A 23,514-nucleotide genomic window follows, 5' to 3' on the forward strand; every position below is an offset into this window, starting at 1 on the left:
ACAAAATTTGCACGCAAACGCGAAGAGCCACATGGCAGCAGATACGTCGTGTGTGTGGATGTGGATACCGAAGCGCAGATACTGATTCAGATACAGATACATAGATGCGACACAGGAGCCAAAGTTGAAGTCGGAGTTGAACCTGCGACGACGGAGCGCAAGTCGAGTGATGGCTGCAAATAGCAGTGCGATGACAGTCACGCCAGCTGTGAGTCGGTGGTTTTTGGTTGTTGAGAAAGATCCATTAATTTGGCTTTAGACAATAATTCATAGGGGTTTTTAAATACACAATGATCAACTTTAACAAGACTTTTCTTAAAATATGGTACTCTCACTTAAAGATTATATATACTATATTCGTAATCTTGGAAACGTATATATTTGGCAAATGTCTGTTTATAAAATGGATTTTATTCCTTTTTCTCCTCTTAAATATTTTTTTTTATTTCAAATATTTCCTATTTATTTTTGCGAGTAATTAACTCCAGTCACTGTGATCACTAGAATTCAAGTGCCCCTCCCTCCTCAGCCATCGGGTGGCGCACATGTCAGCGGGTATTGAATGTCGCCTCTGGCTGCCTTAGCTATATCAGCTGCCAAGGTTGTCGCTAGGAAGGAAACGGCATCCAAGCCAGAAGCACTCCCAGTTTCCATCTCACAGCTCCCATCTGTCTCCGAGCATCTTACGCACGCACACGCATCGCATCTCGGCATCCACATCCCAGCATCCAACATCCCAGCTCCTCAGCATCCAACATCCGTGGCAGAGTCAAGGAAATGTGCAAAACTTGGGCACTGGCAAATTTATAGCGACAAATGTTGACTTGAGATACGACATCGGGCAGGGAAGAGCTGACTTTAGTCGGGGAGCTGCCTGCCCAAATTGAATGTCAATCGATTTTAGTTTTTAATTTAAAAAACCGCGCCTCTGCTGGGATCGCTTGTAATTCGGCCTGACATGTGTGCTCTTGAGCTTAGCGATGGGAAGGTGTTATTTTCTTTTGGTAAAAGCTATTTAAAAAGCTTAAGTGCTAAGGATAAATGTAATGTTAAGTCTTAAGAATAAAAAATATAAAAAATACACAGATTAAATAAATACTATCTATTGTAAATATAATATCCAAAAACAAAAATTAAAATATTGATATGAATTAGTAATTTTACAACATAGTTTATGAGTACTTGAAATAATTACACTAGTTTACAAAATAATATTCTTGGTGTGCTCCCCAGCAATTGATGGCAAATTCTGTTAGTGCTGGACCCCTAGATCACAAAAATAGCACTTATTTTTTTTTCGATGGCACAGTTTTTTTTTTAAGATTTTTTAAAGTTCGAAATGTTAAATTTCGGACTTTTTTCGAATTTCTTCTTATATCTCGGCAGATATCCACTCGGTTGGGCCAGTTTTAATTTTATTTTAAAGTCAATAGATCAGAGCTTAACTTTGCCATACAGATCAATACGATTGGATGAGTAATGGCAGCGCAGAAGCTCGACAAAGATGAAAAATGTGGTTTTTGGTCGTCTGTAAGTCGGCTGTATATATCGTAAAAACTCGAAATAAATCCGTTGAAAAATCATAATGGGTACAAACTTAAAGTTTACATTCTACCGAATAAAACAAGCCGGATATGGCCCAAATCCATGGAAAACTGGATTTATGGTGGATTTTTAAAGTTCGGATTTTTCCACTTTTTTCGGTTGACAGAGTCCAAATTTAAGATTTATCATAGGCGGCGACATTTAAACAAAAATGAGTGGTGACAGCAGCCGGGTCAAAAAATAGCTAAATTTAAAAGCTAGAAAATTATAAAATAAATTTAATTTCTGAAAATTCTTTTAAAAATATAAAATTGCTTGCGTTATGACTGTGAGTATTTTTAACTAAGTACTATCCATTTGGATAGTTCATTCTTATGAAAAAAGTAACCTTAATTAAAAAATTAAATTCACTTTAATAATTTTCTAGCTTTTAAATATCTGATTTAGCTATTTAGTGACCCGGCTGCCAACACCAATTATTTTTGTTTACATGTCGCCGCCTATGATAAATCTTAAATTTGGACTTTGTCAACCGAAAAAAGTGGAAAAATCCGAACTTTAAAAATCCACCATAAATCCAGATTTCCATGGATTTGGGCCATATACGGCTTGTTTTATTCGGTAGGATGTAAACTTTAAGTTTGTACCCATTATGATTTTTCAACGGATTTATTTCGAGTTTTTACGAAATATACAGCCGACTTACAGACGACCAAAAAACCCTTTTTACCTCGTTGTCGAGCTTCTGCGCTGCCATTACTCATCCAATCGTATTGATCTGTATGGCAAAGTTAAGCTCTGATCTATTGACTTTAAAATAAAACTAAAACTGGCCCAACCGAGTGGATATCTGCCGAGATATAAGAAGAAATTCGAAAAAAGTCAGAAATTTAACATTTCAAACTTTAAAAAATCTTTAAAAAAAAACTGTGCCATCGAAAAAAAATTTAGTGCTATTTTCGTGATCTAGGGGTCCAAATCTAACAGAATTTGCCATCAATTGCTGGGGAGCATTTCGGCTGTAAACTAGTGTTATTATCGTGCTTGTTTAGGTAACTGTAACCTACCCACCACTAATAAAAAATAGGTGCATCTTTGAGATACTTCGAGGCAAGAGCTTGATTGCATCTTGTGGGCGTGGCAATCAGGGGCTCCAGAGGTTTTCCAGGCGGGAGCCAACGGTAAATGGCAGTCGGGGCAAAACAATCGCGATGGGTGAGAAATGTTTATTCGACAAGCGAACGAGTGGGAACCGTGATTCTCGGGGGCAGAGAGCACTCGTCGTCGCCACCTCTGCGTCTATTCAAATAATGGTCCGCTAATTGTTTAATTGATAACCAGGCAAATCCCACCACAAACTTGTCTCGCATCCTCAATGCGGTCTGTCTGCAATTTGTGCAAATTGCACGCACATCGAAACCATTCACGGCCCCCATTCACCTTCCCCCGTCAACCCAATCCCGCCCATTAGGCAGTCTATAAACATATCAACACCTGTTATGGCACACGGGCCAGTGCCCGGTAAGCCCCGCTGCAAATATTGAAAATCACTGGTCGGTCGGTCCGTTCCTGCAACCTAAATAAGTTTTATTTGCTTCATTTTCCCAGGCTCAGTTTTATGCAAAAATGTCAGCCGCCGATGTGTGCAGGTGTGTGTCCCAGTCAATCAATGGGACACGTAGTCCGGGAACGGCGGACGGTGGACGGTGGACAGGACATTTTCAGGAGGTAAGGCTGGACCACGGTCGTCGATGGGTGTCAGGTGGAAATGGCTCTTAATCCCGCACGTTGGCCGTTTGTCGCGTGCAAAAATATTTTCCATACACTGCGAAGCTATTTTTCTAAATTTAAAAATATTTAATATAATACGTTACGTTTATATGGTATAATTAAATAATATTAAAAATTCAACTACTATTGCAAAAATATTTTGTCAATCTTAAAAAAAGTTTTACAATTTTGTTTTAATATTTTCTGTTGATTATGAAAAAATCTAGATAAAACAATAATTTGCTATTCTTGATACGTTTTACAACAAATAACTCATATATTATATTTACTTTATTTATCTATGGATTTTGTTCATATCTCTCAAAATACTTGCTTTCGTTAGTTAATAAGATTATGCTAATTTAGTTAATGTTCCTATTTGTTACACACGATATAGATTTTCTCAGTGGCCAATGGTTCCAACTGCCTCCACAACCAGTCCTCCCACAGATCTTCCTTTTTGCAGCTGCATTGTCAATTTCACACGCCAGTTGGTCTGCTCTCTCTCTTTTCGTCGGTATCCTTGGTCCTTGGTCCTCGTTCGCGCCCCTTGCCTTCCCATCGCCACCCACTCAGACCACTGGAGTGTATTTTGTTATTGCTAACCATTCGTGGCACGTTCAATTGATTGAATTGAAGTCGCATAGCAGCGCTTCTCATCGCAGCGGAATGGAATGAAGCACTGAGAAAAATGTACTATTTTTCATTTCATGCGTTGAAGGAGATATCTTTTCTCCATTTCATAAAATAATTATGTGTATGGCTTTAGAGAGCAAATAGCCAATCCAATAGAGCTTTAAATGAAATAAAGCAATACAAAATATTAATTTCTTTCAGTGCAAAGGACCATTGTATGGGCGAATGTCCTTTCAGTGTTATTGTTATTGTTGCCTAGGCTTGTTAGGCTGCGTTTGTTTTTGCTGCTGCTGCCGCCTCGATCATATGGCCCTGCCAGCTGTCTCTTTCTCCCCATCTGGCCATCTCCCTCGCTCGGCATGTAACAATTATTCAATTTGATTTACTCCTCCTCACCCCGTCCCGCTCGCTCGCTTTGTTATCCTTCGCCGTGTCCCTTTCTATCGGGCTTGGCACATTGTTGTTATCACACTTGAATAGCTGCCAAATGTGTCGCCCGTCGGCGGCGTCACAGTTTACACCTGTTATCCCCACCTGCCCCTTTGGCATCTCGCTCTAAAGCGGAAGTCGGTGCTCCTCCAACGGAAGTGAATTTAATGCGAGTGCAATTTGGACAACCGCTTAAGCAGGCGGCCATTAACACCGTTCGTTGTCGATTAGTATAATGGGTTTATATCTCGGAATAATTAATTCTAACAGTTAGGGAAGGTTATACCTTCCTGGTACTTAGAAATAGTTAGAATTCTCTACTGAGAAAGCCCTTTTTTATACACATACATTTGGAAAATAGTTTATCCGTTGCAACCACCCCATGGGCATTGCTGGTTGCCGCCTCCTCCACCACTGACTTGATCTGGTCGAACCCAAACTTCGATCTCCCGCTTTCCTCTTCTTCCTTCGGCCAGGCAAATGAGGACCGCTACGAAAACTAGAAGTAGTTGTAACTTCATTGTGGTCGCTATATCAATAGACTCTGATATTAAAGTTCCAACTATTTATATAATTGAGAAATATGGTGTTGTAACAAGTGTATAATTTAATTGGACACGCCAAGCATTTTAAAGAATTTGACATACTAACGAAACCGAGGACTTTCTGCCTTTCAAACTGAAATGTCTTGGACATGAGAGAAGCGTAAGGCCGTGTCATTTTATTTGTTTCTTACTTTTACAATGAGAAAATGGCTTATGCTATTGCTTGTAAATAATTATATTAAAATTCAAGTGCCAGACACTTCGCATTCAACCATTTCATCCTGCCGCTTAGTACATATTTTGTTGCAAGTTGCTAGTTGCAAATTAGTTCCGATGTCGCCCGTCGGCGGCGTCACAGTTTACACCTGTAATCCCCACCTTTGGCATCTCCTTCTAAAGCGGAAGACGTTGCTCCTCTAACGGAAGTGAATTTAATGCGAGTACAAGCTGGCGGCCATTAACACCGTTCGATACCGATTTTTATAATGGGCTCCGAACAATTAATTCCAACAGTTAGAATTCCAATAGTTAGAAATAGTTAGAATAAAACATTCATCATTAAGAAAGCCATTTTTTAATACATACAGTAAGAAAATAATGTATCCCACCATTTTATTGATGTGTTCTTTGCCTATGCAACTTTATTGTAAGTATTTATTGTAAAGGCTGATTTGTGGCACGTATTCAACCGCAACCCCCCCATGGACATTGGCCACCTCCACCTCCTCCACCGACTTGATCTGGTCGAACCCAAACTTCCATTCCTCCTCCTTGGGCCAGGGACACGAGGGCCGCTACGAGTACTAGTAATAGTTGGAACTTCATTGTTGTCGCTATATCCCAATCTATCCCCCTATTTATATAAATGAGAAATATGGTGTTATAACAGGTGTATAATTTAATTGGGCACGCCAAACATTTTAAAGAATTTAACATTTTTACGAAACCAAGGACTTTCTTCCTTTTAAGCTAAATATTGTAAAATGTCTTGGACTTTAGCGAACCAGAAAGCCGTATCCTTTTATTTTGAGATACACAAACAAAAATATGTGGTAACTTTTTTATTAATTTTGCAATGCGAAAAAGACCTATGATATTGCTTGTAAATAATTATACTAAGAATCAAGTGCCGGCAAAATGATCCTAAAGGTGCAGACACTTCGCATTCAACCGTTTTATCCTGCCGTTTAGTACATATTTTACAACGACGAGTGTCCCTTTGGTTGCCAGTTGCAAATTAGTTCCGATGTCGCCCGTCGGCGGCGTCACAGTTTACACCTGTTATCCCCACCGTTGACATCTCCTTCTAAAGCGGAAGACGTTGCTCCTCTAACGGAAGTGAATTTAATGCGAGTACGCTTAAGCTGGCGGCCATTAACACCGTTCATTCCCGATTTTCATAATGGGCTCCGAATAACTAATTCCAACAGTTAGAATTCCAATTGTTAGAAATAGTTAGAATAAAACATTCTTGAATAAGAAAGCCATTTTTAATACATACAGTAAGAAAATAATGTATCGTACCAACTTTATTGTAAGTATTTATTGTAAAGGCTGATTGCTGGCACGTATTCAACCCCATTGCCCACCTCCACCTCCACCTCCTCCACCATAGACTTGATCTGGTCGAACCCAAACTTCCATTCCTCCTCCTTGGGCCAGGGACACGAGGGCCGCTACGAGTACTAGTAATAGTTGGAACTTCATTGTTGTCGCTATATCACAATCTATCCCCCTATTTATATAAATGAGAAATATGGTGTTATAACAGGTGTATAATTTAATTGGGCATGCCAAACATTTTAAAGAATTTAACATTTTTACGACTTTAGCGAACCAGAAAGCCGTATCCTTTTATTTTGAGAAACACAAACAAAAATATGTGGTAACTTTTTTATTACTTTAACAATGCGAAAAAGACCTACGATATTGCTTGTAAATAATTATACTAAGATTCAAGTGCCAGCAAAATGATCCTAAAGTTGCAGGCACTTCGCATTCAACCGTTTTATCCTGCCGTTTAGTACATATTTTACAACGACTAGTGTCCCTTTGGTTGCAAGTTGCTAGTTGCAACCTCCTCTGAACCTTAACAAATAGCGACGAAAATTGCAACAAATGTGTTACGAATGGTTCGTGATCGTGGCATGACAGAATGTCGCCGGCAACAACAGCAAAAGCGAGCTGAACTGGAGAATTGTAGACCAATGAGGAAATCGTTACCTTGGCTTAAACCACTTAAACATCACGAGTTGAACTCTTAACAGCCTGGGACTGCAGTCGAAACTTTGGCCGCGGCTGGGAGAAGACTTTGGTTGCGGTCCACTGATGTTGATGAGGAGGAGATGACGACGACGACAACAAAGAAGTTGACAACAGCAACTGCAGATACACTGGGGCAAAAGCATAGCCATATCGATTTTTTGTGAAATGATCTTGCTTCTAGCTTTCAGAATTTATAAAACCTTTATTTCTAACATCTATAGATTGGTTACTGCAAATGGTAATATTAAGAAACTATCAGAAACGCATTACTCAGCTAAAGCAAGTGCGAGGGAGATAAGGATATTTATGAAGTAAATGAATTCCATTAATTGCTCAAACCTTCTTAATAAATGGTTCTATTTGAAAAATTGGTATTGGAAATAAATAAAAATGTTTAACTATGCATGGTTTTGCTTTTGCTTTTAAATACATATTTTTTAATGGTTAAGCAATGGTTAGTTAGCACCTTCACCTAGCTAACCGAATCAGCGAGTCTCACAGTGCAGATTAGTCGCGTTGATGAGATCCAAGGGATCGGAATCGGGATGGGGAATGAGAACGGGCAATTGGGTTTTTGGTAGCTACGGGCTGCTGAGGATGCTTGTTTGTTGTTGTTGTGGCCGGGTATCTGTATCTGCCGCTCTGGCCGATTACAACGTAACCAAGTGTCTGTCGGTCGCCGTGTTGTTAGTTGGAGCTGATGCAATAAATCGCCGACATTGTCCGAAGTTGTTGCGGCGATTGTGATAAAAGTAAATCGCTGGCAATGCTGGGACACGATCTGCAGGCCCTAAAGGTAGTCTAGTTCCAGGCCTAGCTAACTAGCTTCAACTAAAGCTACAACTACAGCATCATTGATATCAAATTACATCCCATTCAAATTCCATATTAGACAGCCTGGCCTTGTCCCACTTAGCTGCCTTTCCTTATCATTTTCATGCGGCCAACACGTAGGAAAAGTTAGCACACCCAACCCACCAAACTCTTTCTATTTCGCGTATGTGGACGAGGGGAAAACTTCTTCAAACCAAGAACACTTGGAGTTCTCCGGCGAAATCCCCAAAAGCGTTGCGTTGGCGTATTCTAAACTTTGCGCTACTTTCTGCCGAAGCTAAAGTCATTATCATTAAAGCCATACTTTGCTGCCGAAACTTTCGCTTGGCGAGCAGCAGCAGGAGCAGGACGATGCGGAGCGGAAAATATTGTAAATTGTATCTAACAGATACTTTATCGAGCCGAAACAGAAACTTCTGCCATTGTCCGCGAGCGACAAAACTGACACACATGTGGGGATATTCGCAGGGCAGCGGGGAAGGGCTGGGAATTACATGCCAAGATAATGAGAGTATAACTGGGCGTGGCGGCAACTTATTCTTCGACTGCACAGACAACTTTTACGAAAAGTTTTGCGGTTCTGTAGCATGCTAAATTTGGGAAGAGGGGGGCGAAAGAGTTGTAAAAAGTATATATCTCTAGCAACGCACTCCTAGTAGCAGTCCTCCGATTTGAAGACGTTTTCTAGATTTAATAAACATGAAATAATAATATGTAATACAAAATAATGCCAAGACTTGCACTATTTTTGGTATGTAAAGATACTAATTTACTCTCTTAAGTAACTTTTCTGAAAATTAAGCGATTTTAAGGAAACATTTTGAAAAATTTTTATTTAAAGGTGTATTAATTTTAATAGCCTCCTGGTCGGCAAAACCTGTCCCACGGCTGACATTCACGTGTTGGTGGCGGTTGGCCTTTTTCTGGTCGTACCCAAACTTCAAGTTGCCTCCTCGGTCGCCTGTGTCCTTCAACCAGGCAAAGGAGGACCAATACCAACAACGGCAATATCAGTGACTTCATTACTGAGCCAATAATCTATAGAAAATCCAATATATGGTATATATATTAATTTAATTCCGTTGAGAAATGTATTAGATATGCCACGCATTAGTTGGATAAGCCAACACAACAAATACATTTAATTTGCTTCGGTAATTTCCAAAACCCGTTAAAAGCTTTAAACTAATTTATACCAGCTTGTTAGCTAAATCTTTTAGATAAATATCCCTCCTGATCCGAACTTTTAAATTCCGGATTTATAATAGCACCTATGGAGACGAAAGGTTTTGTCTAGTTCATGAAGCGCTCCCCAGCAATCGATTGCAAATTCCGTTAGTGTTGAAAATATTTTTTGTAGTTTTAATTTTAATTGCACATTGGGTCCCAGCCCTCACACTCTAGTGTTGGTGGGGGATTGTATTTAGCTGTTCGTATCCAAACTTCAGGTTCCCCCTTGCTTCTCCCCCTCCGCCGTCCTTCCACCAGGCAAAGGAAGACAAATATAGCTAATAGCAGCAGTAGCACGGACTTCATTAGTGAATCAATAAATTTTTGTTTAACCTACAATATATTTATTTATCGCAGGTATTAGTTACGCAACAAAAACATTTAATATGCTCCGGTAATTTCCAATACTAAAACAAGAGAGAACGCTATAGTCGGGTGCCCCGACTATCAGATACCCGTTACTCAGCTAAAGGGAGTGCGAAAGAGATGGAGAAAAACTTTGATCCGCCGTAACTTTTTAACGAATGGTCCGATTTAAAAAATTTCTTCTACATTTCGATAGGTACTGATAAACACAATAAAACTGCATTTTTACTTTTCCAAAATATTGAAATTTTTAAAATCGTATATAAGCGATTGTGGGCGTTAGAGGGGGCGTGGCACCCTTTTGAAACAAACTTGCGCTGCGTAGGAACTCCTAGAATCTGCATGCAAAATGTCAATCTTCTAGCTTTTAAGCTAAGTACACACGATGCAAACAATTTGCAGCAAGTGGAAAATAATTTGCAGCAAAAGTTTGCACAAATGTTTACACCTATGCAAATATTGCAAGAAAATTTATTGCTTCAATAAATTTTTCTTTTGCATGCAAACTTTTGCATTGCTATTTCGTGCAATATATTGCGTTAGTGTCTACACGTATTTTCAATTTTTGTTTGCAGTGCTTGCGAGTGACACTCATTTGCAAGTTCCGTTGTTTTGTATTTTCTGTGTTATTTCTATTTCGTTCTGTATTTTTTCGTTAACGTCTACACGTTTCTATTTCGTTATTTCTATTTCGTTCATTAACACACAGACTCATTTGCAAGTTCAGTTGTTTTGTGAATGTCGAGGAATAACGGCGTGTTTTTATTATGTCGGCAAAAAAATCGAGAGTTGCTGCTATAGCTATAATAGCAACTTTAATTAAACGTAAAAAAGTGAGAAGATTAGAATCTGCAAAAAAAAGAAAGTGTTGGGTGAAAGAGTGGATTTCCAAAAGAGATGAAAAAGGGCTGCATCAGAACCTTTTAAAAGAGCTACAAAATGGCGATGAAGCAACATATTACAATTTTTTTCGCATGACAGTCAGTGATTTTAATTTTTTATTAGAAAAAGTAAAAATCTACATAACTAAACAAGACACTGCAATGCGTCCTGCGATTCCACCAAATGAGCGATTAGCCCTGACATTGCGTTTCTTAGCCACGGGTATGTAATAAATATTATTAACATTTTTATGAACTTTTAATTATTATGTTTATTTATGTAATTCAATTTTTTACAGGTGATTCATATCATTCTCTCATGTTTCTTTTTCGCTTTCCTGTGAGTACGGTTGCAAGCATTGTGCCGGAGACTTGTCGAGCTCTATATAAATGCCTGAAAAGGGAATATCTTAAAGTAAGTATGTAAATAATAGTTGCATTTAATTTTTTACCATCTGAAAAGCCAAGAACTGGCGAATTGTTAGACGAGTACACGGTATTAGGTGTGGGACAAGTAAAAGTGCCTTCGCTATCAATTTCCGATATTTCCAAAATAGCTCTTTGAATTTTTCTGCGAAGCAGAAGTCTATTTTGGTGTGATTTCAACAATCTGAGCTCAGATGCAACGAAATCACCGAACACCTGATGGTCATCCGCTGGCTTATCAAGTAAAGCACTTGCCTTTTTAATAAGCAGATCTTCGTCTTTAAATTCTATCTCGTCACGTTTTCTTTTTTTTGCCTTCGATGTACTTGGTACGTCATCTGTTGTTATTGACGAACATGGTGCCTCTTCTATTGTGTTACCGGGGCTTTCAGTTAGAGACTAAATATATGTGAAATGAAAATGTAAACAAAATATTAATTATTTATTTGAATTTTTTTAGGTTCCCAATTCTACAAACGAGTGGCTTAAAATTGCATCCGATTTTGAAAGTATTTGGAACTTTCCTCATTGTATCGGTGCATTAGACGGAAAACACGTAGTTATGAAAGCTCCGTCTAACAGTGGTAGTACCTACTTCAACTATAAGGGCACGCACAGCGTTGTGCTAATGGTGTTAGCAGATGCAAACTATAAAATAATATACTTCGATGTAGGAGGCAAAGGAAGAATTTCTGATGGTGGAATTTTTAACGCATGTAGCCTATCATATGCGTTACAAAATGAACAGCTCAATGTTCCTGAGGAGCAGCCACTTTCAGGTCGAGATCTAAAGGTGCCATATGTACTTGTAGCGGATGATGCTTTCGCATTGAAAAAATACATAATGAAACCATATCCATTTAGAAATCAACCAGCTCCAAATCGTGTTTTTAACTACCGTCTTTCCAGAGCAAGAAGAGTGGTAGAAAATGTTTTTGGCATAATGGCAAATAGATTTCGGGTTTTAAGAAAGCCATTGGAACTTGGGCCAGAAAAGACTATAGATGTTGTCTCTGCAATTTGCGCATTACATAACTGGTTGATGGCCAAGAAAGAGTCAAAACAAAAATATGCTCCAAATGGAACATTCGACAAAGAAGTTGATGGAGAAGTGGTACCAGGTACTTGGCGTAACGATCTGACGTTAGAAGGAAACTGCATACCAATTCAAAGAAGTACGCAAAACTCCACTGAAGCAAAAGATATCCGTGAAGAATTTAAAAATTTTTTTGTTTCGCCTGATGGTGAAGTGTCATGGCAATATAAACAAATATAAAATAAGTAATTACTACCAAATGTTTAATAAATTGTACTACTTACCAAATTTTGAATTTTATAATTATTTCCGTCGTCATTTTTAATAAATTTAAGCGCATCGTAAAACTCCCATTTGCTGGTATAGTTGTCCGATGTACCCTGACCACTCTTTTTTTGCTTCACTCTGCGCACCTCTTGCAAAAATTGAGTGCGCAAATGATGAATTTTTGTTTTTATTTCATCATCACTTTTATCTAATTTTTCAGCAATTTCGTGATAAGCATTTTGCTTCTTATGCTTATTTTTATAGTCTGGTGACGAGAAATCCCATAAAACAGAGTAATTCTCGTACAATTCAATTAATTTTATTGTTTTCTCGCGATCCCACATGTTGCCTTGCTTGCTGCAATATTGCGACTACTAGCAAACAGCACATGCAAACAAGCAAGCAACTGACGCAACCAAGATAACTGTAAAATAAAGTATACAGACGACAAGCAAAAAATATGGCAGCAAACAAAATTTGCAAGTTTTTTGTTTGCAGCAAAATGGTTGCACTAGTGTTTATACGTGCAAATTTGATTGCAGCAATCAACTTGCTGCAAATTGTTTGCATCGTGTGTACTTAGCTTTATAGTTTCCGAGATCTCAGCGTTCATACAGACAGACAGACGGACAGACAGACGGACAGACGGACAGACGGACAGACGGACAGACGGACAGACGGACATGGCTAGATCGACTCGGCTAGTGATCCCGATCAAGAATATATATAGTTTATAGGGTCGGAAACGCTTCCTTCTACCTGTTACATACTTTTGCACGAATCTAATATACCCTTTTACTCTACGAGTAACGGGTATAATTATTTACAGCAGTAAACAAGTTAAATGCCAGAAAGTTACTCTTAAAGGTAACAAGAAAGGATAGATAAATATCATGTCTTATCTATACCTGTGTAAGAAAGGTTTTTTTTTCTTATTTTTAACAACCCCGACTATCAGATACCTGTTAGTCAGCTAAAGGGAGTGCGAGGTAAATTAATATATAAAACTTTTTAACGAATGGTCAAATTTGAAAAAAAATTTTAAATTTCGATAGGTATAAATAAACACAACAAAATTGCAGTTATACTTCTCCGAAATCTTTAAAAATGTAGTCGCCAGACACATTTCTAAATCGTTTGTGGGCGATTGTAGGCGTTAGAGGGGGCGTGGCGCTCGACTAAAATAAACTTGCGCTGCGTAGGAAGCCCAAGAATATGAGTGGGTAATCCCAACTTTCCTTTTACTCTACGAGTAACGGGTATAAAAACACAATTTACGAATAAGAACATAATAGTATATATTTTTTAACATTAATTTTTTAGTTATTCATTTGGTTTATAATTGTTCCACACATCACTAAAAGTCCTTTAATAACAATTAGGAGGGGTCTCTCTCCAACAGGCTAAATAAGACGAGGACGACTATAGGTAACAACTGTGGTGGCTTTATTATTGGGCTGCCAGTAGGACTTACAACTTTTAATAGTTTGTCAAATATTATAGAACTGCAAATAAATACTAGTTTTGTCACGTCTAAACTGCTTTCAGTTTTATTTAAATGTGTATAGGTTTAGGTTATTTAAAACTGTAAACGTCCCGGCAATATCATTAAAATTCATTATTCAAGACTACAAGGCTCTGTTTGGCTCTTGTAAATAAATAAAAAATATATAATGTGCATCCACATTATATAAATAATAAAACAAAATGTAACCAAAATGCAAGCTCATTTATTTGTATATATTGATTCCATACATAATTAAAGACCGTATCCTTTCAATAAAGATGACACAACCTGAGAATAACTTTAAAAAGAAACTTTCATTGTTTACTTGATTGAAAAGCACTTACAGTGATTCTAATTAGGGTTGGCTTCGGGGTAAGGCTTCGGCCTTATCCAAAGCTCAATATTTTGCTTTGGCGGTCTCCGTGACGGGGCCAATCCAACCAGGCAAAAGAGGACCACTACAAGCAACACCTGTGGCTTCATTATTGGGTTCTTATTTGCACTTACTACCCCTTTTTATAGTTGTTGATATTATATAATCGAAAATTAATATTTCTATTAGTTTTGTCACGCCTAATCCCCATTAAAAATTAAATTGGATTTGAAAATGTTAGGTTATTTAAAACTGTCAACGTCACAAATATTAAGATGCTGAAATAAATACTTCTATTGAAATATGAAAAATATATTCTGAAGGTATATGCTTTTATCTCCAAATGTTTTTTTCTAAATATTTTACTCTTCAGTAATTGATAGAAATATAAAATAGAGGAAAGATTTTCTCAACTAAGCAAAAATATCGATTTTTTAGAAACATTTTTATTCGGAGGCGTCTTCGTTTAAGCTCACAATTTATGTGTGTCTTTTTCAAAACAATTTTTGGCCGATTTTGAGTTGAACCGATAGAGTTTTATGGTATCTTATTTTAATGTTAAAATATGTATATGATTTTATTTCCAAATGCTTTTTCTTCGAAATATTTTACATTTCACTGAAAAAAGGCCTTTCTAGTCTTTTCTAAAATGAGCATTTAACAAAAAATAAACCTTTTTCTTTGAGAAGGTAACTTTCTATTCATGATTTTTTTCCTTTGGACAATTAAAACTATAGTTTTTTAAAAACATTTATTTTTTGGCTAGGACGGAGGCGTGTTCGAATTTGTCTAAAACCTTACTCCCACGATAACGATACTTAAACAAAATGGTAGTAAATATGGGTTGGTCATTTATTCTTTAATAATGATATGGCCTTAAATTGTGAAAGGTTCCATACATCATTTAAGCCGATTTCCTTTCAATCAAGATGACACTACTTTGGAGTAACTTTGATTATACTCCTTCGTTGTTTACTCGATTGGGAACCATTTATAGCACTGATGCTAATATGGTGGTGGTCTGTCGGGATAAGGCTTCGGCCTAATCCAAAGCTCCTGTGCAGGGGCCATTCCCACCAGGCAAAGAAGGACTAGTACGATCGACAGCTGGGGCTTCATTCTTGGGCTAACTTTGGACCTCATCTCTTTTTATAGTCCGAATACATTACATCATCTCAAATGAAAAGGTTTATTGGTTTTGTCACGTCTAAAATGCATAACGTTTTATTTTAAATCTGAATAAGTAAGTTAATTGTTTCATTAAGAGACATTATTTAAAACAGAAAAGAGAGAAAAATCTCCTTATCCTGTTAGAATAAATATATATCGTAGATAAGGAATAAAGGATTGTAAGTTTGGTTAAAGCATGTAGAATATATAATATATTAAAGGTAGGATCATTAAAAGTACCACGTCATTTAAATATGATGCATTGTTTTTTGGGAAGCTTTGTAAATATGCTATGGAGCTTCTCGAGCTTAAGAATGTGTATGCAAAACAAAATTTGCCCCAGGCCCATTTGAAACATATTTCCAATTTGTCTTTTGGCCTTTAGAAAGTATCCCCACACAAGGAAAAGGTTGGCTGCTGGTCAATCAAGTTTTAGCATTTTGATGGGCAAAAATGTGGCGAAAAGAAAGGTCCACATGCTGCAAAAGAAAAAGAATTGGTATGCCGAGGAAGTGATAGATTTTTAGGCTCATTGAATCAGGTTAGAAATCCCAGACCAGATCAGAGCAGAAACCAGCTGCAAGTTCGTTGCCGGCCTTTCACTCCTCGAGCTGCGGTTGCCGGACCATCGGACTGCAACCAAACCTTCATGATTTCCATGGCCCGGAGCGAAGTGATTACCCCTGCATGTTAATGTCAGTTGCCCGGCAAAGAAGACATATTGTGGTCATTGAATGGTGATTATCTGGGGCTCCTAGCTCTGGGTTAATACTGGCACGATGGCAGGATGGCATACAAATCAACGAACGTTGTGCATTACGTGGCAATAACGAAACAATAAAAACCTTGACATTTGTAATATTTATTTGCCACCTTCATAATCATATACGCCTACATTATATAAGGCGTAGAGTTGGTAAAGGTAACGTTTAAATTTGTTTACTATATTCGTCATGTGGAAAATATTTTAATTTAACCGTATGGAAAGAAAATATAGATTGAGCAAGCCAATGTGATTATGTCATTACAAATTTTCTGAAATAGGTTCATAGATTAAATACATTTAATTAAAAAAAAAAAATTAAATATTCACCATAACGAATCATTTTTAAATTACAATATTTTCATAAATATATTTATTTAATTAAAAATAATTGGAATAAATTGAAATAGATATAAAATGTCAAAGGTTCCTTGATATAGTGATTATGATAAGAGTGTATCAACACTTAACCGTGTCATCCGTAATCTTATTATAACCCTTGCAAATCATTTAGTCACCTTTCAGACCTATAAAAAGATGATTAGCTTGAATTTCAGTACAGAAATGAAGACATTTGCATTGCTTTTGGTTCTGGTTTGCATAGTTGGGTTGGTCAAATCTTGGGAATGGCCTTGGCAAACACAAAAGAAGCCCTGGGAGAGACCCCAGTTCCCGATTCCAAACCCTAATCCTCGTAAGTTCCTCACTAACTAGAATCGACTGTTTAAGTCTAACCGATCTATTTCCCAGGCGATAAATGGTGCCGTCTTAATCTGGGTCCTGCTTGGGGCGGTAGATGCTAGAATATATTTCACATACTATTACATTACAGCTTCATTGTCCCGATAATAATTATGTTACAAAAGTTTTACATACAAATATTTCTATGTATAGCATTTAGAATGTCTTTAGCCATTCAAAAATGCATATAATATACATAGAATGTCACCTAAAAAAAATTTTAGGCAAAAAAAAAGCATAAATAAAAAATGTTACATATAATTCATTAGTATTTAAATAATACTAGTACTATTAATTAATATTTAAATTTTAGAATTCTCTACATTTAATCGCATTTTATCTACTTACTCATCAACAACGTAGATAATTTGCTCTGCATATTTTCATTGCCTACTTTTGGAGCGAAAGTTGTATTACTCCTAGCGGCCCAAAAGTATATGTCGTTCAATTGCATTTAAGCACTTTATGGTGTAGGAAATCTTTGAAGAAAATCACAATTAATCCAAGAATTAATTATTCAGAATTCCATATCGATTTGCTTGGCTGACATACTTTCCATAGTTTTTCCCTTCCTATCTCCTTTTGCAGCTTTTGCAGACAAAGAGTCTGACGAGAGACGACACTGAAAGATTTTCTGTTAGCATAACAAATTAATACTTTTCTTAAGTTTATTTTATGACTCAACTTGTTGTATTGTCTTGTATTTCTAATTAAATTGTACAAGTTTAAAAGTAGAAAAATGATTGTTAGATATGAAGGCAATCTTTTGAACCCATGAAATTTTTGAAGATTTTAACATTTTCTACATTCGAGTTTTTAATAACTCCATTAAAAATCTTTAATTCCTATATTTTGTTTCTTATTTGGTTCTCTGGAGCTTATCGTTGTGCTGCATGTGTGTGTTTGCAATTAGCAGCGCTTTATGTGTTGATGTTGCAGCAGTTGCATGCTGCTGACAAATGCAAAGCCATATGATGGCGACTGGCCTGTGTAGTCGTACAATGACCCACATTGTGATGCGCCTTTATTAGACACGCGAGGCGCAAAAACAAAGGGCCAACAATGAGTCCGGGGTCCGGAATCCGGACAATGGCCCAACAAGGAGACTACGACAGCAGTGATGTCGCCATCACCATCACCGCGCAAACAAACGAAGACAATGCAAATGTGGCACACAAAAGGACATTAAACTCGCACTTGGATTGCTGGAACTTAAAGAAGGCGCTTAAGAAAGTAATATATATCAATATCCTGTCTGGTGAATATCTTCAATCTAAAAAGGTTAAGACTGACCAATAGAGTACTTAAAATTTTTGAAAACCTTACGATTTTATCCCATAGCTGCCATAAGAACAATCGGTTTAAATTTACCGATATATTTTTTTTTTTTCTTAGCAATTTTAAGCCTTTGTAAATCAATCACAAAATATAAATCTATTTACATTAATCGTTAATGTTATTTGTTAATCATTTATAATCATTTTATCCTTGACTTTAGTATTGTAATAATATGTAAAAATTTTGTTACAGGACCATTGCATTCCTGCAGCTCCGAGGGCAATGTCATTTGCCCTTATAATTGCATTTCTGATTAGATGGCTCTCAGTCCCTTCGAGTTTTCGAGCTCCTGATAATGGAGATGCCGAAGGGAAACAGGGGCGTGGGCGGTGGGCTGGCCGAGGACGTTGGCCAAGGCCTTTTAACCAATGAGACAGTTAGTCAGTTCCAGTTAGCCACAACAACAAGCGCCATCACCATCATCATCATCATCAGGAGGTCCGCAAGGAGAGGAGGAGCAGCCGCAGACGTTAACAACAAACGGCACATGCAACAAAGTGGGCCAGTTTACACCTGCAGTTAGTGTTTCGGTGACAGGGGAAAACCGGGGGACTACACTGTTTCACCTGTGCCATGGCCCTTGCCATGTAATTATTTGTAATTTGTTTGCCCAAGTGCAGGCAGGCGGAGATTTGGTTGTTGGCAATGCAAACCAATTGTTCCAGTTTGGAGTGGGGAGCTGCTTAGTTATGGTTGTTATTGCAGCTAATACAATATAGAGGGCAGTGGTTGTCGTAAATCGAAAATGCCAACAGCTACTTAAAAGCCTTTCCATTTGAGATATTGGACAATGCCCCAAGAAATTTCGGGGAAATGGGCAGTGGGGGACTTTCGGTTACTTATACTTATATAGATTGATGATGGCGTCGGCTGACAGCGGAAGCGGAAATGTTTTTGCCTCTTGCCCAGACGGGCATTAAGAAATAATTAACCCCAGATAGACAGCAAATCTGGGAGAAAGCCGAAAGCTTATTGCGTAATTGTCCAATGGCAGTGACAAAGAAGACAATGCGCCAAAGGATCCATAAATTATCGGGGTCTAGATGGAGGGAATGGTCATGCTAATCGTAACAAAGGGAGGCCAAGCCTTAATGTACAGGACAATATATTATAAAGAAATTGTTATTATTTTATTTTTTTTAATCATTTATATTATTTCTTTTGGTAAGATGAAGTAGAGATCCCGCGACAGTATTAAAGGTTTTGTATTGGATCATCCTTTTTTATTTTCCGTGTACTCCAAAGAGCTGTGGGGACAGTCTGGGTCTCCATCCCGAAAATTTCCCAACCACCCTTAGTGGAATATTTCAATTACGCCCCAAACCAAAACGAACCACAAAAGAATCGAACCCAGGCCCAAGCCCGCAGGCATATGCTCGCGGCCTGTCCTTCTTCGAGTTGAATACATTTCGATTAATACAAATTTGCTTATTTCCCTCTTTGAATGCAAATCGAATTATGCGCGGAATTTAAGTGGAATTCTGCTGGGGGTGTGAGCCGGAATTCGGCGAAAATTTGCATCAATTTTTCTTGGCATTAACGAACAGGGCGTGGGGCGATGATGCTGAGCTATCTGTGCCATTATTGAGTTAATAAATCACATGCCAGCTTCAATTACCACAGCCCGGCCAAGGCAATGCTTACCTCAAAAATGCCGACGACTGACAACTCGCAGCTTCGTCGAGATGCTCGAGGAGCTGAAATGTCATTACCAGCCACTTGAAATATTCGATTTTCTATTCAGATGCTAAATTTGCGTAATAACTCAGCCGATCCTGTCCTGTTTCGTCTCGTCTCGTCTTTCGGCAATCTCGATTTGCGCTTGTTTGCCATTTGGCCGGGTGAAAAAAAGGGGAAGTGGGCGTTTCCCTTGCCGAAATCTGAATGAATGGCTGAATGAATGGTGACTTCGATGGGCGTCTCGAGGATGTCGGGCTTAATAGGAATCGCAATGGAATTGAATTAGACATGCGAGGGTGACAGACAAGCGGTTTGCTGCTTTAAGCGCAAACAGGCAAAGGAATGCTTCGCTTTTGGTATTTTATCCCTCGAAAGAAAACCCTTTTTCGTCGATTTTTTTGTGCTTTTCCTACACTTTTCTCCCTCGTGCAATAAGTTTCTGTACATAACTGGATATTAATTTTGAATTGCGCTGACAAGCAAATCTCAAGTGATTTGAAATCATTAGAAAAGTTGCCTTAAAGTATCCTGTAATAAGTTTATTTAAGAAAAGGTAAAAAAAAGATTTAGCCATTTACATTTTATATTGTAGTAAATGACAACTATTTGAATAAAAAAATTCAAATTAACTTCAATTAAAGAAACTTTATTAAAAATATCAATGATAAAAAAAAATCCTTAGAAACATACTATTCATATTATGTTTCTGATTTTCTTTATCCTTCAGCAAATATATATGTTTTGATTGATCTTTAAATATTTTGTTAACTTTATTCCAGTCCAATGCCAAGCCTTTTGCTGGCTTTAAGCCCTCTTTTGCTGCTCATCTCTCACTTCATTTAACCGAGTACAAAGGGCCAAACGGAGCGCGGAATGTGGCCGAAATTAAAGTCCCTCATATTCCCCTGCGTTTACCAGGACCTCTGAAACAGCACAGCGTGAACGTGCGAACAAACCGGATATCCGCTTATGGAGCGGATGTTGCCTGATTTCCGCCCCGTTGACAGGCCAACCAATAACCCAATATTCCAATAGGCCGGCCCACCGCCAACCCGAATTGTTTGCGATAATTTATCTTCCACTTGCATTAAATGACAAAAATGCTGTATTGTTGCGCCAGTCGTCGGTCTCATAAATCAGAGATCAAGCCCCGAGCACGGTAATTGCTTTGGAAATGCGGCCAAACTGGGTTAAGCTGAAATTAGTTGCTTAGAGTCGGACTAGCTGGCAAACATTTTTGATTTAGCTTTTCGATTGGCCGCTTTGCCTGCAATTGTAGTTCAGTTCCCAGTTGTTGGCCAAACTTTTTCCAAACGCTCACAGACACACACACCCAAAACTGGCACAAACAATATTTTAGGACGGGAAAGGAAAAGTCGGTCTATAGAGGGTACTATATTTTTAGGCAAAAGTTTGCCTCACATGAAAGAAATCAGTCCATTAGGTATGAAAACTTTGCATTTTCAGATGGCCATTGCAATATTTCGAAATTGTTGCTTATAGAGCTCTCCGAAATTAACCTTATATAAAAGCTTTAATAGTTCTCGTCAAAATGGAGTCGATACAGGCAGTCCAAAGATATTATATACTGCATTACATAATTACAAAAATTAAAAACAAAAAAGGAGTTAGCTACTTGAGGAATGTCTGACATTATATCATATGGCGCCCCGAATATAAAAAATATTACAAACCAGGTTAGCCAGGGTATTCCTAGATTCCGTCCCCAAAGTCGGGGTTTCTTTCTTCTTCTGCCTCTGATTCCGGTTGTGTCTCTGGCTTTGGATATATTTCTGGTTCTGATTCTGGTCCTGGCAGGGGCAACATGCACAGTAAATTTTCATTTGCAAGACAGTTGGTGGTGTTTGAGGGAGGATGGGGCGGGCGGTGGATATGCATTTAAATACGTGTTGAATTATTGTCCTGCAACAGCAGGAGCAGCAGAGAGCGCCGAGGATATGCTCCAGTTCCAGTTCCAGTTGCACTTCCCCCGCTCCCCGTGCCTATTAAATTAAATTGCTTAATTTTCTGCAACTGCAAGCAGCGGGAACCGAGAGATATGGGGGTTCCTGGAGGAGCGTCAAACATTACAAAACTTTCATCATTGTGTGACATGAAATTATTTGTTTGCTTGTTCTTGCCGTTCCGTTGGTATTTTCTGTTGCCATTTCAGTTGCCTGGCAACATTCATTTCTGTTGTTTAGATTTTATGCTTTGCAGTTTTATTTATCGCAGACTCCTCGCCAACTTGCACTCGTGTTATTTACGTTCATGTAGTTGCTTGTATATACTTCGCCAGCTCCGCTCCAACTCATTGTTGTTCAGTTGGTCAGCATGACAATAATGGCAATAATAATTAAAATAAATGGACTGCTATGCGGTGTCGTGTGTGGGGATCCGATTGTTTATAAAGTCTGCGGGAAGGAAGTGGTGAGTAAGCAGAGTACGCCAGTGTTAGGCGATCAAAAGCAATGAATTTGAATGGGCATTGTAGTGAAGGCAAACATGGGATAGTATATTCAAATCCAAATATAAAAAACACACATTTTAGATTTTATTTTATAATAACACCGAATTTTGGAGAACCTTTTTTCTTAGTTGTTGACTAAAAATTATATTTTTCCGACCTGACATCTTTATTAAAAAAATTCTACCTTTAAATCGTTAAAATGTAAAGCCATTTCCAACGAGCAGCGATTAAAACGAGGCCCAACCGAAGGCCAGGCAATATAATCATTTACCACAATCAAGACTTTCAACTGGCTTACCTTTACCGCCTTAATCACAGCCATCATCGGCCGCAACACAGATGCGCTCGCCCACGGGCGGAGTGAATCCTTGAGTCCTTGAAGGAACTTCGGTCCTGGAAACTGCCAGTTCACAGACAACAGACGAGACATCAGACGAGACAGGACCCTGCAACATTGGGCTCATAATTCATTAAGACTTTTTTGAGTTATGCACAAGTTTTTACGTTCCTTTCCTTTATTTTTCTGTAGCAACTCCGTCTGTTGCCGGAGGACAAAACCGATAAGGACCGATGGCTGGGGGCGCGGTGAGGTGAGGTGGGGAAAAGGCTTCTGCTGCCGGATGATAACTGGCTACCGTTAATTTTCCTTCTGCCCCCGAGTCCCAAAGCAGGCTCCTAAAAAAGAAGGAAGCTGCTCGCACTGCCAGTTCTTTAAGGTGTAAATTCTGAAAGCCATAAACAAAAGGCTGCTTCGCCCCGTCCTCGGGCCCCGGCCAGTCCTTTCCTCGATTTCTATTGCTGTGTCCTGGCTACATCTTCCTTCATTTCTTCCAAGTCAGCTGCTACTGCTGCGCTTTTGTTTGTCCGCCTTGGAAACTGCTGCATTGTGTGCAGAAGTTAGCCCCGATTGGTCACCACAGTGGGCAAGGATCATGCGAAAATGTATTTTAAACGGAAATGCCCGAAAATTGTTGGGAGTACTACGAAACATGTCCTGCAGTCTCTTAAACTCATTCTTATAGTTGAAGAATATAATACCCAATATCCGGCTTGAAGGACCAGTTTGCCATTTAAAATTCTTCACATTGATTTTCTAGTTTTATCTGGTTAGGAAAGGGGCATTTAAGATTATTTCTTTTGATACTAGATACACTGTGCCATGTCCCTCATCTGACGGCCACGTTTATGGCGCCTTGTGCCTCCCAGCAGCCCAACATCCCAACAACTCCTTTCACCATTCCA

General features: G+C 38.4%; 4 protein-coding genes and 2 long non-coding RNA genes across 7 annotated transcripts; 3 read left to right on the forward strand and 3 right to left on the reverse strand.

Moving 5' to 3' along the window:
• The first annotated feature begins 2,830 nt into the window (after window positions 1–2,830).
• Window positions 2,831–3,373, forward strand: LOC138913129 (uncharacterized). Its single transcript, XR_011418744.1, has 2 exons — window positions 2,831–3,066; window positions 3,154–3,373. It is a non-coding gene; the product is annotated as an uncharacterized lncRNA (long non-coding RNA).
• Window positions 3,374–4,600: 1,227 nt separating this feature from the next.
• LOC138913128 (uncharacterized) lies at window positions 4,601–6,865 on the reverse strand. The gene is made up of 3 exons (XR_011418743.1): window positions 6,851–6,865; window positions 5,028–6,660; window positions 4,601–4,942 (listed from the first exon to the last, which is right to left on the reverse strand). It is a non-coding gene; the product is annotated as an uncharacterized lncRNA (long non-coding RNA).
• A 1,964-nt stretch (window positions 6,866–8,829) lies between these two features.
• Sfp70A4 (Seminal fluid protein 70A4) lies at window positions 8,830–9,072 on the reverse strand. Its single transcript, XM_017150596.3, has one exon. The coding sequence runs from the start codon at window positions 9,045–9,047 to the stop codon at window positions 8,877–8,879; it is 171 nt and encodes a 56-aa protein (XP_017006085.1). The 5' UTR covers window positions 9,048–9,072; the 3' UTR covers window positions 8,830–8,876.
• Window positions 9,073–10,338: 1,266 nt separating this feature from the next.
• LOC108059508 (putative nuclease HARBI1) lies at window positions 10,339–12,242 on the forward strand. The gene is made up of 3 exons (XM_017144836.3): window positions 10,339–10,724; window positions 10,801–10,916; window positions 11,388–12,242. Exons 1-3 carry the CDS (start codon window positions 10,388–10,390, stop codon window positions 12,201–12,203), a joined length of 1,269 nt encoding a protein of 422 aa, XP_017000325.3. The 5' UTR covers window positions 10,339–10,387; the 3' UTR covers window positions 12,204–12,242.
• A 1,698-nt stretch (window positions 12,243–13,940) lies between these two features.
• On the reverse strand, window positions 13,941–14,243 carry LOC108063480 (uncharacterized). 2 transcript variants are annotated; one of them, XM_070215624.1, is made up of 2 exons: window positions 14,082–14,243; window positions 13,941–14,035 (listed from the first exon to the last, which is right to left on the reverse strand). In XM_070215624.1, exon 1 carries the CDS (start codon window positions 14,218–14,220, stop codon window positions 14,089–14,091), a length of 132 nt encoding a protein of 43 aa, XP_070071725.1. In that variant the 5' UTR covers window positions 14,221–14,243; the 3' UTR covers window positions 13,941–14,035; window positions 14,082–14,088. The 2 variants fall into 2 exon arrangements, with proteins under 2 accessions (XP_070071725.1, XP_017006083.2); XM_017150594.3 differs by having other exon boundaries at window positions 13,941–14,025; window positions 14,082–14,240.
• A 2,345-nt stretch (window positions 14,244–16,588) lies between these two features.
• On the forward strand, window positions 16,589–16,922 carry SP (Sex Peptide). The gene is made up of 2 exons (XM_017148945.3): window positions 16,589–16,737; window positions 16,794–16,922. Exons 1-2 carry the CDS (start codon window positions 16,608–16,610, stop codon window positions 16,844–16,846), a joined length of 183 nt encoding a protein of 60 aa, XP_017004434.1. The 5' UTR covers window positions 16,589–16,607; the 3' UTR covers window positions 16,847–16,922.
• The last annotated feature ends 6,592 nt before the right edge of the window (window positions 16,923–23,514 follow it).

The sequence above is a fragment of the Drosophila takahashii genome, chromosome 3L (genome assembly GCF_030179915.1).
Source record: "Drosophila takahashii strain IR98-3 E-12201 chromosome 3L, DtakHiC1v2, whole genome shotgun sequence".
NCBI lineage: Eukaryota > Metazoa > Arthropoda > Insecta > Diptera > Drosophilidae > Drosophila > Drosophila takahashii.